General features: G+C 45.8%; 2 protein-coding genes across 2 annotated transcripts; one reads left to right on the top strand and one right to left on the bottom strand.

Annotated features, from left to right (window-relative positions):
• On the top strand, nt 135-7778 carry LOC109719280. The gene is made up of 3 exons (XM_020245854.1): nt 135-506; nt 575-1968; nt 7723-7778. Exons 1-3 carry the CDS (start codon nt 472-474, stop codon nt 7776-7778), a joined length of 1485 nt encoding a protein of 494 aa, XP_020101443.1. The 5' UTR covers nt 135-471.
• On the bottom strand, nt 11219-12091 carry LOC109719279. Its single transcript, XM_020245853.1, has 2 exons — nt 11885-12091; nt 11219-11782 (listed from the first exon to the last, which is right to left on the bottom strand). The coding sequence occupies exons 1-2, from the start codon at nt 12089-12091 to the stop codon at nt 11219-11221; spliced, it is 771 nt and encodes a 256-aa protein (XP_020101442.1).

The following is a 19030-nucleotide window of genomic DNA, read 5'->3' as shown; positions in this document are numbered from 1 at the left end:
ATTGGTTGCGGTCCGACACAATATCTCATTTCGGGATTTAGAGATGGAAATATACAATGTTACTAATTATGATCGAGTGGAAGACCGTCTACGCATCACGGTGAAAAGTCCAACGGGAGGCGAATGAGAATTTGTTAACGTATCAAATGACAATACACTATCTGGCGTGATGAGTATTTTTTCGTTCCATGGATGTATAAAATTATACGTGGAGAAAGATGGGTCGACGGCACACGACCGTCCAAATACCGTTTATCAAACGGAAATGTGTCGTACCCGCAATGATCAAAGGAATTACGTCAATCGCGAACGAGGTCGTACATCAAGGTATAAAGTAATGATCTTTATAAATCTTTTTCGTGATTTCTCAATTAGTTTAGGTGCGCGAAATTAATAACTTTGTCTTGTAAGTGTTTCAGAGAGTTTGGAGTTCCATCTCAGCCAGTTAGTGCAGCATTGCCATCTGCTGTGATGGATCCGTCTCCGTTGGTTGATCAAAATGAGTGGTAGGTGATTGTATGATTTAGTTACGTAAAAAATCAATGTGAATAGTTAATCTTATATATCTCTACAGGTCTACTGTCCCTCCTTATCAAAGTCCACGACCATCATCTTATGTTCACGAATGGACGGATTGGGAAGTCAGAACCACTATCCCTCCTTATCAAAATGAAGGTCCATCATGTAGTGTTCATCAATGGCCGGCTTGGGAAGAAAGAAATACTAGCCCTCCCTATGTAGATGAAGGTCCAGGATCATCTAGTGTTCATGAATGGCCGGCTTGGGAAGTAAGAAATACTAACCCTCCTTATGTAGATGAAGGTCCAGGACAATCTAGTATTCATCAATGGTCGGCTTGGCCAGTAAGAAATACTATCCCTCCTTATCAAAATGAAGATCCATCATGTACTCATCGTGAATGGACCAATCGGGGAGTGACTACAACTGATCTATTGGACGTAAGTAGAAGTGATGAGGAGTATGTTAGTGAAACTGATGAAGAGGATCAAGGGCGAATTGATGCTGATTCTAGTGATGACGAGGAGTCCTTTGTTGCGTGTTCTTTGGATCCTGATCATGACGGTGGCTTGAATGCCCTCGCATGCGCCATTCGAGATGAAGGTGTTGAATGGATTGAAAACTCAAATGCCAACAACGAAGATGTACCGGACCCGGTGGAATTCGTGGAATTTGAAGATCAACGACAACGGTTTGTCCTGGGTAATGAATTAATTAATCAAAGCGTTGTTGATGCATATAGTGAACAAAATATTGATCAGGGTCCTCCAAGTGATGAAGCATGGGCTAATCGGACTTTTTCTGATAAATCATCGCTAGTAAGGGCTTTGGACGCTTGGCACATTGCACATAATGTGCAGCTTAAAGTTGTTAAGTCAAATACAACTAGATATACTGTGCGATGTGTGGTCGATTCTTGCCCTTGGAGATTACATGCCTCTCAACCGAAAGGTAGTTCATTTTTTAAAGTAAAGACTTATAAAGGTCCGCACACTTGTTTGGTTCTAATTCTAAATACAAGACATCGAAACTGTACATCATCTTTCATATGTCAATTTATACCACCTACACTGAAGGCAAGGCTTACAATGAGTCCTATGGAAATTCAAGCCCGAGTTCAGAGCGAGTTACACATTAGCATATCATATAGCAAGGCTTGGAGGGCACAGAATAAAGCACTACAAATTATATACGGCAGTTGGGAGCAATCATACTGCGACCTTCCTCGATACTTCTTTATGTTGGAATCAACAAATTCAGGAACTATTACAAAGATTGATTATATTAGTGTGGCGAGCAATACGAGAATGTTTTCACGAGCCTTTTGGGCTTTTGGACCATCGATTCATGGTTGGGAGTATTGCCGGCCATTACTTAGTATCGATGCTACTCATCTATATGGAAAATACGGAGGCCACGCATTAATTGCCACAGGTGTCGATGCCAATGGTGGTTTATTTCCGCTAGCTTTCACAATTTGTGAGGGGGAGAATGGCTCGAGTTCGGAGTGGTTTTTAAGTTGCCTAAGAAGATATATAACAAGATCTCGAGTTATTACACTAATTTCATATCGTTTTAAAGGTCTAGCGAACCTCGTTGCACTTGTATTCCCACCATCTGAAGGTCATGCTCATCGATGGTGTTTACGACATATGAAGGCCAATATGAATATTCATTTCAAAGGAAAACACTTACTTAAAATTTATTATCGAATTGGGAGTGCTTCAGAAGAACGACAATATCGAATTGGAGATCAATCTTCGAATACATCTTGGACCCTTGCAACTGATCGAATAAATCGTCAATCCTTGGCAACGAGTACTTGTTCTTAATCGTTACTTTGTTCAACTCGCGATAGTCTACGCAGAGTCGAAGTGTGCCATCCTTTTTCTTCACAAATAGCACCGGAGCTCCCCACGGTGACATGCTCGGCCTCACGAAGCCTTTGTCGCGCAAGTCTTGTAGTTGTGCTTCCAACTCCTTTAGCTCCACCGGTGCCATTCTATATGGAGCCTTCGAAACTAGTTCCGCCTCGGGAATCAAGTCGATAACGAACTCGACCTCCCGGTCCGGTGGCAATGTCGGTAACTCCACCGGAAATACATCCGGGTACTCACACACTACTCGAATATCCCTCAACTCTGGGTACTCCTTTCGAGCATCTACCATGGTTGCCAAATAGGCTTTACACCCTCCTTTGATCATCTTCTTCGCCCTTACAGACGATATGGTCGCCGCGAAGCGCCTACTTTTGCACGCTTGGTATACCAATTCTTCTTGATTAGGCTCACGAAAAGTGATCACCTTGTTTTCATAATCTATAACCGCATAGTACTTGGAGAGCCAGTTGGTCTCCAAGATAACATCGAATCCCCACATCTGATCTAGCACTAGCAGATCTATCGGCATAATCCAATCGCCTATTTGCACTGGACACGCCAAACACTCATTGTGAACACTGAATGAATGTTCTGGGGCATTCATCCACCAGTAGTCCTCGTTATATGCCATCTCTATGCCATGAGTTTGAGCAAATGATGCGCTAATAAATGAATGAGATGCGCCTGTATCAAATACTGCTCTAGCTCTAGTGCCTTTATTCACAATTATACCTGCCACGGCGTCGTCGGGTGCTGCAGGTTGCTGCTCCTCCACCTGAGTGGCGAAAACCCGTCCGCTAGGTGCTCTCGATCCCTCCGGCTGAAGCGGTGATGACGCACGCCCAGCCGACATCATGGCGGTAACCCCGCAAGCTGTCTCGGGGTAGACGGTGTTGATGCCGCCGTCGGTGCAGATGACGTCCAGCTTGGGCACTCCCGGATAAGATGTCCCTGTTGGCCACACTTGAAATATTTGCGGTCTCGCTGCGGGCAAGCCGACACTCGGTGCTCTCCGCCACAAATGACGCACCGAGGTGGTCTCCAGTTTCTCGACTGCTTTCGAGGATACCGAGGGGGTTTCTTAGCATTCGGCCGGCCCCCGGCACCGCCCGCCGTTCGCTTCTTGCCTTTGTCCTTGCTCTCGGCCATAGCCTCCCGTTCTTCTCGAACGTGGGCGCTACCATGCTCCGCCCATAAGGCTCTATCAAAGACCTCCGCAAAGGTCGTAAACTTCAGAATCTGCACTTTCTCATAAATCCTCGGCTGGAGTCCTCGCAAGAACCAATCAGCCCGATCCCGATCATCTCGAACAACATTGGGAACGCAGTCTATAATGTGAAAGAACTCTTGCTCATATTCTCCCACCGATCGGTCGCCCTGTTGCAACTTGCGAAACTTTTCTTGTAGTCTCCGCTTCACCGTATTGGGGAAATAGTTCGCGAAGACTGCTCTCTTGAACTTCTCCCACTGCATAAGCGGAAGATCGGTAGGTCAATCCCGCTTGACTCGCTTCCACCACACCATCGCCGCCTTCTCGAGACAATGGGTGGCGAGGTACACTTTATCCTTCTCCGAGGTATTTAGGTCCTCGAAGAGCGTTTCCATCGAGTCAATCCACGACTACACAACCGCCGGCTCCACCAAACCGCCTTCGAAGGTAGGTGGGTTGAACTTCTTAAACTGTATAAGAGCCGCCAACATGCGCTCCCGCTCCGCCTCTACCGCCACACTAGATTTGAGGTTCCCGATCCGGCCGGTACTACCGTGACTGGGACAGCCGCTGCTGCCGCCGCTCCCTCGTCCAAGCTCGGCACTACCACAGGGGGCGCGACATGCTCGACACCCACCTGGGCTGCCGTTTGCTAAAGCTCCAAAGCCTCCTGGAGCCGTTGAATCTGCTTCCCTTGGCGTTGAACAAACTTCGCTTGCTGCCACACTACGCCGATAAGTGCGGCCATCTGCTCCCTAAGCTCTCCGTCGCCACTCGCTCCGGATGGCTCGGGCGCCGCATTCGACTCCTCAGGCATCGACCTTGTCTGCGGTCGACCACGAGGCGCCATTGCTTCCTGAAAAGAAGCAATCCGCATTAGCTACATGACCAACATTACTTGACCATACCCAATCCGGCGAAAGCAACATGCACATTCATCCTTGCCACAAGCGTCATGTTGTCGGCCGCCTGACACAACACTAGAAGTAGAGGACAAATGAAAATTAAACTTAGCCTCTAATCACATTAGAGACATCCCAACTCAACCCAATCACCTGCTTTCGCTAACTTTGATTCCACGTCACTCACGTTTCCTAGATCCTTAAGGTCTTCCAATCCTAAGGGTCTCTAGGTCCATTCCTATTCTTTCACTCTAGGCTCTGATACCACAATATCTGTAACGCCCCGGGACCGATACCAATTTGGGCCGGCCCGGGCACGTCAAACAGACGCCGAACGGGCAGAGTTTTCCCTGTCCACCCAAGGCTCATCACCTGTACATTTTCAAGTAGAGAAAAGCACCAACGGAAACATACAAACACGACTTACACGAGGGTAAGCAATAGCCATGAGTGAAAGAAAGGAACTAAATATCTACACAAGTACTATGATTCAACTTTTGATCACATACATTGCATTTAACCTTCATATTCATGATTCTTTACATTGCTTGCATCATTTATTTTACATCACATTTGCTCAAAATAAACATTACATTCTTTGCTTTTTACATCACTAGTTGTCAAGTACAAAAGATGAAGTAGGGGAATGCTACTACAAAATGTAAACCCAACTCTGGTGGCCTCTGACTACGGTGCGATACCTTTACCACGGTCGCTCGCCGGCTCGCTCGGTCCCAGCTCTGTGGAATAGTGGGGTGAGAACTACAACGAAGTTCCCAGTGGGTTCGGCCCCAATCTCACCGACTTTCCCACTAGGACTAACTCAGGCATAATAGAAAGGATAAGCAGAATAGTAACCAAACTATAATCATGATGCTAATATGCCTGAACAATAAAGCAAGGAATATGCTCAACGTAAATTATGCAAGTATGCAAGTTCTTTGTTCTTTGCTCTTTATTCTTTAATCTCATGGCTAACCCGGGGGTTTCGCCACATTAACTTGCCCACATTAAGTCCATCATCGTGGGCCCTCAGCTGCCTCCCGCTAAGACCGTCCTCGGGTTGACTCCAACCCGTGATGCAAAAACTCCGGAGCACATCGCTCGAGGGAGAGCGATTGCCCTCGAGCACGGAACTCATAGCAAGTATGATTGATCCTTAACTCTAAGGATATATAGTTCAATCATTGTCTTTACACTAACTCTAGTGTTCTTTACATCACTTTATTTTGCTAACTCTAGCAATCATTGTTCTTTAACTTTACTCGTTCTTTATGCCATTTTTATTTTCTTCACTTGTCACTAATCATTGTCATTGTTCTTTGCATCTCATTTCTCTTTGATGCCACACACTAAGTCTAGTGTCACATTACTTTACATTGTCGGATGCCACTCGATCTATGTTTTATTGTGTTACTTTGTTCTTTCATCTCATTGGACGCTCACATTACATCTCATGCATAGATATAGGGTTGGATAGGTTCTCAAACATTTCAAATGGCACGTGTACTCACATCATGCAACATTCACATATATGACGTTACATCTACCCTATAATGCATGCAACAATATAAATATATGCTCAATTGAATGACACATTAGGCATAGAGGGAATTCCAACAAGTTTGGATAGCACCACCCACCTCGTAGGCGTACTAGGATGCTATAATGATTTTCTTGGGATTTTTAGGTTCCTAGTTCGTCACCTGCGGTAAAACGAAGCCCTATTAGGCCATTTTGCTCATATCTTTACATAGGCTTTTCGTAACATTAAACCGAGCGCACCAACGTGTCGGAAATGCCCCCAATTAGGTTTCCAAAGGGTAAATTTCACTTTGGAACCCTCACAAGCAAAAGCCCCAAATTTGGGTGCCCTAGCTCATCCCATATCAAAACTAGGGTTTTGATCTCTTAGAGAAGTAAAAGCAAGCTTCAAATCATCTAAAGATTCTATTTGAACCCTCCTTAGCTCAATCAAAATCCATTTTAGGGTTTCACCATGAGAGGGGTTGAAGCTTACCTCTAAGCTTCACCACCTACACCTAATCCATGGTTTTGATCTCAACAAGAAGCAAAAGATAGCTCCAAATACTCTAGGGATCTTATGAAAACCATCCTTAGGGAAATCAAAACCCTAGCTTAAGTTCTACCATGAGAGGAGATGAAAGCTTACCTTGTAAGCTCTCCTTTGTTGCTCCAAAGGGGAAGAAGAGGAAGTAGCTCTACTCCTTAGCTTCTTCTTCACCTTTTATTCCTTCTCCTTCTTCTTCTTTTCTTTTCTTTTTTCTTTACCTTCTTGTCTTTTAGAGAGAGAAAGAGAGGAGAGTGTGAGAGGGTGTGAGGAAATGAGAGAAATATCCCACAACCCCTCTTAACATAACCCATACATTACATTTTTGCAAATAAACCCCTCAGCTTTCATTTTATTAAACTGCCTGAACTGGGCAGTTTTCGTGTTCGAGGACCGATCTCCCCGACTTAGGACCGGTCCCAGAGAACTCTCCCTGCGGGCAGCCAAGGCCCCCGCGCAGTGCAACCGGTCTTTCCCAGAGGGACCGGTCTCTCGGGGACCGGTCTCTGCCCGCAGGGACCAGTTCCCGAGAGCTGGTTTTCTGGGACTTAGCCGATTTTTCAGCCTTCTCGTTTCTCACGCGTTCGGGGACCGGTCTCTCCCACCAGGGACCGGTCCCCGAGAGCTCAAAACCTACAGTTTGTAGATTTTTGATTCTTTAGCTCTCGAAAACCTCCCACAATGCACTTTTACTTATTTTAACATCTTCGGACTTTCCGAAGGGTACCAACCTCGCACTTTGGTCAATTGGACTAAAGTTCGATATTTGTTTTTCGAATTCTCGGTATATTACAAAACCCGAGAGCAGCTTCTCTCGGTCTGCACTTTTGTACTGGTACAGGTACAATGTTGTACTGGTACAAAAGCTCCATACTTTTATTTTTGCACCTTTTCGATTCTATTTCGCGCCGATCGATGCTAAAACCTTCCTAACTCTTTTAGAACTCAATTTTGACCCTTCCAACACCTTTGAAATGTCAGATGGAACATGCCCAACTATTTCTTTCGGACGCTTTAGTCAATTTGGCTAAAGTCCAATGTTCACTATCGAGTTTCGGTTCGTTACATTTTCCACCCCTTAAAATTAGTTTCGTCCGCGAAACTAACTTGACTATAATCTAGATCCATACCTTAATCCAGATTCTCGAAGAGATGGGGATAATGCTTTCTCATTGTGCTCTCGAGCTCCCAAGTAGCTTCCCGATTATCGTGGTTGCACCAACGGACTTTAACATACAGAATCTCACGATTCCATAGTTTTCTCACTTCGCGATCGATGATATACGCCGGGAACTCCTCATAAGTCATATCCTCTTGAATCTCGAACGGCTCAAACGAGAGAATATGTTCGGGGTCGTGAACATACTTGCGGAGATTTGATACGTGAAACACATCGTGCACTCCCGCAAGCCTCAGTGGTAATGCTAACTTGTAAGCCACTGCACCAACGCGTTCCAATACTTCGAACGGTCCAAGGTACCGGGGACTTAGTTTTTCACGGACTCCAAACCGTTTAACTCTTCGCATTGGCGATACCTTTAGGAATACGCGGTCTCTAACCGCAAATTCGATGTCTTTTCTTCGCTTGTCGGCATAGCTCTTTTGCCGAGATTGCACCGTAGCAAGTCGTTGGCGGGCAAGGCGAACTTTCTCCTCCGCCTCCCGCACCACATCCGGGCCAAGAGTAGCCCTCTCGCCCATATCGCTCCAATGGATTAGAGAGTGACACTTCTTTCCATAAAGGGCCTCGAATGGCGCCATCGCGATACTCTCTTGATAACTATTATTGTATGCGAACTCCGCCATCGGTAAATGATCATGCCATCCACCCTTGTAGTCAAGTACACACGCTCGAAGCATATCCTCAAGTATTTGTATCGTCCTCTCCGATTGCCTGTCACTTTGAGGATGAAATGCCGTACTAAAATCGAGTCGTGTGCCCAATGGATCCTGTAGGCTCCTCCAAAAATGTGATGTGAACCTCGGGTTCCGATCCGATACAATTGACACGGGAACTCCATGAAGTCTCACAATCTCGTCTAGATATTCTTGAGCCAACTTGTCTCCCGACCATGTAATATGAATTGGTAGAAAATGCGCCAACTTCGTCAACCGGTCTACTATCACCCAAATTGCATCGTGTCCACCTTGAGATCGAGGCAACCCGGTTACGAAATCTATTGCGATATTTTTTCATTTCCAAACGGGTATAGATAAGCTTTGCAACTTTTCCGCCGGAAACCGGTGCTCCGCCTTCACTTGTTGGCACATAAGACATTGCGCCACGAATTCTCCAATATCTTTCTTCATGCCCGGCCACCAATAATGCGCTTTCAAATCTTGGTACATTTTGGTGCCCCCCGGGTGAATACAATAAGGAGATTTGTGCACTTCTTGCATAATCGCCTTGCGAATGCCCTCTTTTTTGGGCACACACCAACGATTTCGAAATCGAAGTGCGCCATCGGTCCCAATACCAAAATCATCGGCACTACCAAAATCATCGGCACTACCGCTCTCAACTTCACCCCACACTTTTTGGAGATAAGGATTGGTAGCTTGTAGATCTTTAATCTTCTCCAACAAGGTCAGTTGAACAACCAACGCCGCAAGTGTTGCCGGCACTCCCGAAGCCACTACCTCAAGACCAAGTCGTTGCATCTCCTTTTGCAATAATAGTTGAGTTGTAATTGCCGAAACCAAATTTTCTCCCGATTTTCTACTAAGTGCATCGGTCACGACGTTTGCTTTCCCGGGGTGGTATAGAATAGTAACATCATAATCTTTTAATAACTCTAACCACCGCCGTTGTCGCATATTCAACTCCTTTTGGGTGAATAAGTATTTAAGGCTCTTATGATCCGTGTAGATCTCACAATGTTCACCATACAAGTAATGCCTCCATAACTTTAGCGCGAAAATAACCGCCGCTAACTCCAGATCATGAATCGGATAGTTCTTTTCATAAGTCTTCAATTGGCGCGAAGCATAAGCTATAACTCGCCCATTTTGCATCAAGACACACTCGAGACCAATGTAGGAAGCGTCACTGTATACTACAAAACTCTCCCTCGGCGTTGGTAGAGCAAGCACTGGGGTCGATGTCAATCTTTTCTTTAACTCCTCGAAGCTCCGATCGCAATCGTCGCTCCAAACATACTTAACTCCCTTGTGTGTGAGGCGCGTTAGTGAAGCAGTTATTTTGGCGAACCCCTCCACGAACCGCCGGTAGTAACCCGCTAGTCCAAGAAAACTGCGAATTTCCACTACACTTGTCGGGCGAGGCCAATCTTTAATTGCCTCTACTTTCTTCGGATCTACCGAAATGCCATCACCCGATATCACGTGGCCTAGGAAGGTAACCTCCGAAAGCCAAAATTCGCACTTCTTTAATTTTGCATATAGCTTCTCCTTTCGGAGTATTTCCAACACGGTCCTCAAGTGCTCCTCATGTTCTTCCTCACTCCGTGAATAAACCAATACGTCGTTAATGAACACCACGATGCACCGGTCTAACAATGGTCAAAAGACTCAATTCATCAAGTCCAAAAACGTTGCCGGGGCATTAGTAAGCCCAAACGGCATTACCGTGAACTCATAATGGCCATACTGCGTACGGTACGCCGTTTTGTGCATATCATTGGGCCGTATCTTCAACTGATGATATCCGAATTGTAAATCTATCTTCGAGTACACCCTCGACCCTTGCAACTGATCGAATAAATCATCAATCCTTGGCAACGGATACTTGCTCTTAATTGTGACCTTATTCAACTCGCGGTAATCCACGCAGAGTCGAAGTGCGCCATCCTTTTTCTTCATAAATAGCACTGGAGCTCCCCACGGTGACATGCTCGGCCTCACGAAGTCTTTATCGAGCAAGTCTTGCAACTGTGCCTTTAGCTCTTTTAGCTCTGCCGGTACCATTCTATATAGAGCCTTCGAAATTGGTGCCGTCCCGGGAATCAAATCAATAACGAATTTGACTTCTCGGTCCGGTGGCAATCCCGGTAACTCCACCGGAAATACATCTGGAAACTCACACGCTACCCGAATACCACTAAGTTCCGGGTGCTCCTTTTGGGCTTCTACCATTGTCGCCAAGTAGGCTACACATCCACCCTTAATCATTTTTCTCGCCCTCGTCGCCGATACTGTAGCCGCGAAGCGCGGGCTTTTACACGCCTGGTATACTAACTCTTCTTGATTACGCTCACGGAATATGATCACCTTGCTTTCACAATCTATCACGGCATAATAGGTCTATCGGCATAATCCAATCACCTATCTGTACTGGACAAGCCAAGCACTCGTCATGAACACAGAATGAATGCTCTGGAGTATTTACCGACCAATAATCCTCATTATGTGTGATCTCTATGTCATGAGTTTTTGCAAATGATGCACCTATGAATGAATGTGATGCACTAGTGTCGAATAAAGCTCTAGCTCTAGTGCCTTTGATCAAGATAATACCTGCCACGACGTCGTCAGGAACTGTAGGCTGCTCCTCCACCTGAGTGGCAAAAACTCGCCCACTCGGCGCTCTAGATACCTTCGGCTGACGCGATGCAGAAGAGCGTCCAGTCGACATAGCTGGGGGCAACCCTGCGAGCTACCTCGGGGTGGAAGGAACTCACGCCGCTGTCGATGCAGACGACCCCCAACTCGGGCACTCCCGTGCCATGTGCCCCGCTTGGCCACACTTGTAGCACTTTTCCCCGCGCTGCGGGCATGCCGGCGGTCGATGATCACCGCCGTAAATAGTACAACGAGAAGGCTTCCAACTCCTCGCCTGCTGCCGGGGATACCGAGGGGGTTTCTTGGCATTCGGCCGGCCCCCAGCACCACCCACCGCTCGCTTCTTTCCTTTGTCCCTCGCCTCCGCCATAGCCTCGCACTCCTCTCGCGCGTAGGTGTTGCCATGCTCCGCCCACAAAGCTCGATCAAAGACCTTCGCAAAGGTCGTAATCTTGAGGATTTGCACGGCCTCATAGATCCTCGGCCTAAGTCCTCGCAAGAACCAATCGGCCCGGTCCCGATCATCTCGAACAATATCCGGGACGCAATCAATGATGTGGGAGAACTCCTGCTCGCAGTCCGCTACCGAGCGATCTCCTTGCCTTAGCTTGTGAAATTTTTCTTGTAACTTCTGCTTCACAGTGTCGGGGAAGTAGTTTGCAAACATCGCCCTCTTAAACTCCTCCCATAGCATAGGCGGACGGTCAGAAGGCCGATCTCGCTTCACCCGCTTCCACCACACCTTCGCCGCCTTCTCGAGGCAATGAGTGGCGAGGTGCACCTTATCCTTCTCCGAGGTATATAGGTTCTCGAAAAGCGTCTCCATCGAGTCGATCCACGACTCTACCACCGATAGCTCTACCTTTCCCCCTTCAAAGATAGGTGGGTCGAACTTCTTGAACTTAATGAGAGCCGCCAATGCACGCTCTTGCTCCGCTTCTATAGCTGCATCATCAGGATTTGAGATTCCCAAACCGGCCGGTACCATCGTGACTGGCACGGCCGCCGCTCCGACATCCTCAGCCACACTCGGCACCACTGCAGGGGGCGCAGGGTGCTCGGCCTCCACGAGCGCCGCCGCTTGCTGTCGCTCCAAAGACTCTTGAAGCCTTTGGATCTGCTCTCCTTGGAGTTGAACAGACTCCGCTTGTTGCCGCACTACACCAATAAGCGCGGCCATCTGCTCCCGAAGCTCCCTGTCGCCACTTGCTCTGGCTTGCACGGGAGCCGCACTCGGTTCCTTAGGCATAGACCTCGTTCGCGGTCGACCACGAGGCATCTTAGGTCGTCCACGAGGTGGCATTGCTTCCTGAAATGAAGCAATTCACATTAGTTACTCAATATTATACTCGAACATACCCAAGTCGGCGAAAGCAGCAAGTGTATTTATTTTCCTTCCAAAGCATCATGTCGTCGGCCGCCGATCACAACACAAGAAAAAGAAAACAAATAACAACTTAAATTTAGTCCCTAACCATATTAGAGACATGCTAACATTAACCCAATCACAAGCTTTCGCTATAATTTAGTTCCACGTCGCTCACGTTTCCTAGATCCTTAAGGTTTTCTATTCCTAAGGGTCTCTAGGTCCATCCTATACTTTCATTTTTACGCTCTGATACCATTATATTTGTCACACCCCGAGCTTGGTCCTATTTGGCCGGTTCGAGCACGTCGAACAGACGCCGAACGGACAGAGCCTCCCCTGTCTTCCCAAGGCTCAACAACAAGTACAAATAGAGTACAAAATTTACACATGCGGAAGCATACATAATCGCTTGCATGAGGGCAAGCAATGGCCAAAGTGAAAGTACTAACTAATCAGCATACAAGTACTATGATTAAATTTAAATTACATACATGCATACAACTTGTACATTTGCATTCTTTTCTTTATTATCATTTCTTCTCTTTTACATCATATGATATCTCAAATTATAACCTTTGCATTGAAGCATAAATCCTTTTACATCATTCATTTAAACATCTTTGATATTACTAAAATCATCAAGTACAAAAGATGATATATAAGGGTATGCAACTATCAAAATAAAACTGACTAGGGAAGTCACTGTCTACGGTGCGATACTCTTACCGCGATCGTCTGCCGGCTCGCTCGGTCCCTGCTCTGTAAAAATAGTAGGGTGAGAACTACAACAAAGTTCCCAGTGGGTTCGGCCCCGACCTCACCGACCTTCCCACTAGGTCTAAATCAGGCATAATAGAGGAAAGAATAGATAGTAACCAACTAATAAATGTAGCTAATATGCCCGAACAATAAACAATGCTATGCTCGATAGGATGCTCATGATGAATGCAAGCTCACATTTTCATTGCCTAATCTCTTGGCTAGCCCATAGGTTTCGCCCTCACAAACTTTCCAACCCAAATCCCTACTATCGGGGAGATACTCGCTACGACCCGACGGGACCGTCCTCTGGGAAGATACTCGCTACAACCTAGTGCTGACTACTCCGGAGCTCATCGCCCGAGGGGGAGCTACTGTCACGCCCCAGGACCCGGCGGAGGCCCGCCCGGCGCGTGTCCAGACCCGCCATATGCCTGCACATATAAGGCGTCTACAACAAAAGCGATGAATAAAGGAAAGATAATAAATATCTAGAGATATCAGAGCATGTGAACAGCTAGAATCTAACAACAAGTAGAATCAAAGGAAACTAAACCACTAAGGTAAGAGTAAGGTACACATCACAAAATCTATACAAAGCTCAGTTACATAACAGGGTGGCCTCTACAAAATGGTACAAATATCTCAACCTCTCCAAAATAAAACCAAAAAAGAAGTAGACCACCTATCGACAAATCCCTCGCTAGCTAGCTCGAGGCGATTCTTTTCTCGGGATCCCGAGCCTCTCCCGGGGTAGAAGGCTCTGAAAGAAAATATAAAACAGAGGGCGTGAGAACTATAATTTATAATTCCCAGTGGGCAATTACTGACCTGAGCAAAATGTACCACTAGGCCCAAAAGTATGAGTAGATAAATGAAACTATAACAAACTGCAGATATGAAAGCATGTATTGAAATGCTAACTACTATGTCACAACATAACATGATGTGAACATGGTGTACATCTATTCTATCATGGTCAAATATGTCCAATACATATTTAGCATGCTCTAATATGTCAAACAAGTATACTATAATGCATTAGGCAAATTTATCAAGTATACTACATGTCCAATACTATGCCATAAGCCCAACCAAGGAATCCATCTACTGTAATCTGTCTAGTAGTGATTGTCGTATCATGATTTAATATTAATGTCCAATCTCGTTTAAGGACCTACACGAGTGTAGTCCGACTTGTGCCGCCTAGCTGCCTGTGGCAGTCCATCATCCCACACTAGGAATGAGTCTATCCCACGCGGCCCTACAGGCGTCTCAATCCCGCACGAGCGAACTGCTGTCGCAAAGGCTAACTCCGGAGTGCCGGCTTGTAGGGAGTGACCCGCACAAGCATGTGCGAATGCTCACAAATGGCAAGCAAGTATAGTCATCGTCTCAAGGACCCGGTCATCATGTCTCTAACATGGAAATAGTCACTAGCAACCCAAGGTTCTAGTTCGATGTCCCAAAGTAAAGGTTAAACCATTTACTACACCTAATGCCCCTTCATAACATTAGGTTTACTAAGTCCATACAACTTCCAAGCCCAATGCCTCTTTATGACATTAGCTTACTATATCATACATCATATACATCTAACGCCCCTTTATGGCATTATGTCTTCTCTTAGGTCAACATGAGTTCTTAATTCAATAGCATATTATACTTGTTATCTCTACTACTTGAAATGTGATCCCAAGCCACACATAAGAATGCTATCCAAATGCATGATTCCAACATGAATAACTCTCTACTACATAGAGGTCCAAATTTGCATTATACATGACAAGTGCATTGTAAGCATTTTAAAATTCAAAAATATTCTATCTAGCATGAATATGCATGAAATTTCATTTTACGACAAATATAACTATCATATAAGAAATTTATCTCATTTTGGTGAGGCGAAACCCACCAAGTCTCCTCACGATCCTTCGTTTGAGCCGACGAAGGTGCCCACAAGCCTCCTAGCTCCCTAAAGGTGAAACTAGGAGAGTTACACGAACGTTACGAACAACACATAGGTTAAACATTAACCAACCCAAAGAATAGGGCAAAAACTCACCTTAAATGGTGAAAAACTCTCTCAATCTCCAAATGAGAGCAAGAACCCTTCCAATCCAACCTAGATGAAGGTTCTAAACCCATCTATTAAGATCCAAAAGCCTCTAAACAAAAATCCCCAAAATAAACCCTAATATCTTATTTCTAGGGTTTCATCTCATAAAATCTACCAAATCATGGATCAAATGAAGTAAACAAGCTACTAACCTTTTAAGAAGCTTCAAACCAACCTAGAATCCAGCTAGGGTTGAAAACCTTCCCTCTACCAAGCTCCAACCACGAGTTCAAAGCTTCTCCAATGGTGGAAATTGCACCAAGAAGCAAAAAGAGGAGATTAAACCACCAAAATCCAAGCAAAATGGGAGGAAAATCCAAAGGGGGGAAGAAAGGAGCTCCCTTACCTTGCTCTGTAGTGTTTCCAAGCTCAGAAAACCAGCAAGGGGCTTGGGATGATATATAGAGTAGCAACAATAGCAAAAACACCCCTCAGAAAAAGTAGTCTACGAAACTGCACTGTGTACCGGTACACGGGAAAGTGTACTGGTACAAAACCAGCCAGGCAGCAACCCGAGCCTCGGGTTGGCAGAGATCAGCCTTCTGTACCGGTACAGATCCAATGTTGTACCGGTACAACATCTTGTTCCGGTACAACATCAATATTGTACCGGTACACAACCCTGCAGAATCCAACCCGAGAGCTGCCAATAATCCTCACTTTAGAGACTTTGGTGCTAAGCTTTAAATCTCAATTCTCGGGATGCGAGCCATAGGTTGACACACTGTCAACGACCCTCCAGAATATCTGAAAAAACTCGAACATCGCAATTTGCAAAGGTCCAGTGTGTTACATTCACCCTCCTAAAAAGCAGTTTCGTCCTCGAAACTCAAAAACAAAGTACCTCAAAACTCCATCTGAAAAATATGGGGATAGCGCTCCTGCAGCGCACTCTCCAGCTCCCACGTGGCCTCCCACTCGTCGTGGTTGCTCGAAAGTACCTTCACATGCGGGATATTACGGTTCCGTAGCTTCTTCATCTCGCGAGCCAAGATCCTCACAGGTTGCTCCTCGAAGCTCAAATCATCCCTCAGCTCCAATAGTGTAGAATTCAAAACGTGAGCCGGATCGTGGATGCACATTCGAAGGACCGATACATGAAAGACATTATGTACGCCCGATAGATTTGGCGGTAGAGCAAGTCGATACGCTACCGGACCTACACGCTCCAAAACCTCATACGGTCCAATGAATCGGGGGCTCAACTTACCCCGGATCCCAAATCTTCTAATCCCTTGGTCGGCGAGACTTTCAAGAAGACATGATCTCCAATCTGAAACTCTAAGTCTCGTCTACGCTTATCAGCATAACTCTTTTGCCTAATCTGAGCCGTCAAAAATCGCTCCTGAGCAATGCGAATCTTGTCCTCTTCTTCCTGGAGCACATCGGGGCTTAAAGCCAATCTCTCGCCAACTTCACTCCAATGAAGTGGCGATCTACACTTCCGTCCATAAAATGCTTCGAAGGGCGCCATCTTGATGCTTGCTTGATAACTGTTGTTATAAGCAAACTTTGCCATCGGTAGATGCTGTGACCATTCTCCCTGAAAGTCAATCACACATGCTCGAAGCATATCCTCATGAGTCTGTATCGTGCGCTCTGACTGCCCATCACTCTGGGGGTGGAAAGCTGTGCTGAAATCCAAGCGCGTGCCCAAGGCATCCTACAGACTCCTCCATAAGTGAGATACAAAACGGGGATCTCGATCCGAAACTATAGAAGTAGGTACCCGTGCAATCGCACAATCTCATCAAGATATACCAGTGCGAGCCTCTCACCAGTTCAAGTAGTATGAATAGGTATGAAATGAGCCGATTTCGTCAACCTATCCACGATCACCCAAATAGCATCATGCCCGGCCTGTGAGCGAGGCCATCCCATCACGAAATCCATGGTGATCTTCTTTCATTTTCCCACTGGAATCGGTAAGTTCTGCAATTTCCCCGCGGGAACTCGGTGCTCAGCTTTCACCTGTTGGCAAGTTAGACATCGAGCTACAAACTCGCCAACATCCTTTTTGATTCCGGACCACCAATAAAGCAACTTCAAGTCCTTATACATCTTGGTGCCTCCCGGATGTATAGCATAGGGTGCACGGTGTGCTTCTTGAAGAATATCCTCTTTAAGTGCCGTTTCCGCCGGTACACAAATCCGACCGCGGAAACGCATCAATCCAAGATCATCTACGGTGAAATCACCAGTGTAACCATCAACCATTTTAGCTCTAATCCTTTGTAACTCCACATCGTGAGTTTGCTTTTCTTTAATCCTTTCCAACAGTATAGGTTGCACCACTAATGTCATCATCCTCAATGGTGTATCAGGAGCCACCACCTCCAACTCCAACCGCTTCATCTGCTCGATCAACGGCGGTTGAGTAACAACAAGTATCGCTAAGTTTTCCGTCGATTTCGACTTAGCGCATCCGCTACTACGTTAGCCTTGCCCGAATGGTAAAGAATCGTCAAATCATAATCCTTGAGTAGTTCCAACCATCTGCGCTGCCTCAAGTTCAACTCCTTCTGAGTAAATAAGTACTTTAAGCTCTTGTGATCTGTATATACTTCACACCGCTCGCCATAAAGATAATGACGCCATAGCTTCAAGGCAAAGACTACGGCTACCAACTCCAAATCATGCGTAGGATAGTTCCTCTCATAATCCTTTAATTGGCAAGAAGCATACGCAATCACTTTCCCGTCCTACATCAAAACACAGTCCAATCCATTAAAAGATCCATCACTATAAACCACATACCCTGCTTCCGCAACTGGCAAGGTTAGGATCGGGGCGGTCGTCAATCTTTGCTTCAACTCTTGGAAGCTTCTTTCACATGCATCATTCCAAATAAACTTGGTGCCTTTATGCGTGAGTCTCGTGAGGGGAGTAGACAACTTTGCAAATCCCTCGACGAATCTCCGGTAGTAGCCGGCCAAGCCAAGAAAGCTTCGAATCTCCGTAACATTCGTCGGCCTCGGCCAATCCTCGATTGCCTCAATCTTCCTAGGATCCACGGCTATACCTGATCCCGAAACTAAATGACCCAAAAACGCCACTTTCTAAGCCAAAACTCACATTTCTTCAACTTGGCAAAGAGCTTCTTTTCCCGAAGCACTTGAAGTACAAGTCTCAAGTGTTCCTTGTGATCCGCATCACTTCGGGAATAAACTAAGATGTCGTCGATGAACATTACGATGAACATGTCTAGATAAGGCTTAAAAATACGGTTCATTAGATTCATAAAAGCTGTCGGGGCATTAGTAAGCCCAAACGGCATAACGGTAAACTCATAATGTCCATACCGTGTTCTAAAAACCGTCTTCGAAACAGCCTCGGGTCTGATCTNCATTAGATCGCCAATTTGATTCTTTGATTTTGATTCAAATTTTCGTTAAGGATCAAATTGGTGATGCTTTAATTTGGGTTTCTCCTCATATTATATGTGCTTTCAAAGATTTTAAATCACCACAAATTGTTGAATTTCTACGAGCTTCGGATGGAGCGTTAGCGCGTGGATCTCGCGTGGAGACCATGGATTCGGTGGGCTTTTCATGGAATCGAGGCGTGTGCGGCTGCAAGGACTTGCAGTGTGATCGGTTGGAGGATTCCAAGCGGTCGTGGACTGGCAAAGATAATCTACAACGAGGATTCGGTATTTAGAGTCTTGTATTTTTGCTAAA

This window comes from Ananas comosus, linkage group 13 (genome assembly GCF_001540865.1).
Source record: "Ananas comosus cultivar F153 linkage group 13, ASM154086v1, whole genome shotgun sequence".
Classification (NCBI taxonomy): Eukaryota; Viridiplantae; Streptophyta; class Magnoliopsida; order Poales; family Bromeliaceae; genus Ananas; species Ananas comosus.
This window is presented reverse-complemented; position numbering and strand designations above follow the sequence as displayed.

Coding starts and splice junctions, on each gene's coding strand:
- LOC109719280 (XM_020245854.1), top strand. CDS start 472: ATGGATCCGTCTCCGTTGGTTGATCAAAATGAGTG. Junction 507..574: donor TTGGTTGATCAAAATGAGTG/GTAGGTGATTGT, acceptor ATATCTCTACAG/GTCTACTGTCCCTCCTTATC. Junction 1,969..7,722: donor CACAGGTGTCGATGCCAATG/GTGGTTTATTTC, acceptor ACCTTAATCCAG/ATTCTCGAAGAGATGGGGAT.
- LOC109719279 (XM_020245853.1), bottom strand. CDS start 12,091: ATGGTACCGGCCGGTTTGGGAATCTCAAATCCTGATGATGCAGCTATA. Junction 11,783..11,884: donor ATACCTCGGAGAAGGATAAG/GTGCACCTCGCC, acceptor CTATGGGAGGAG/TTTAAGAGGGCGATGTTTGC.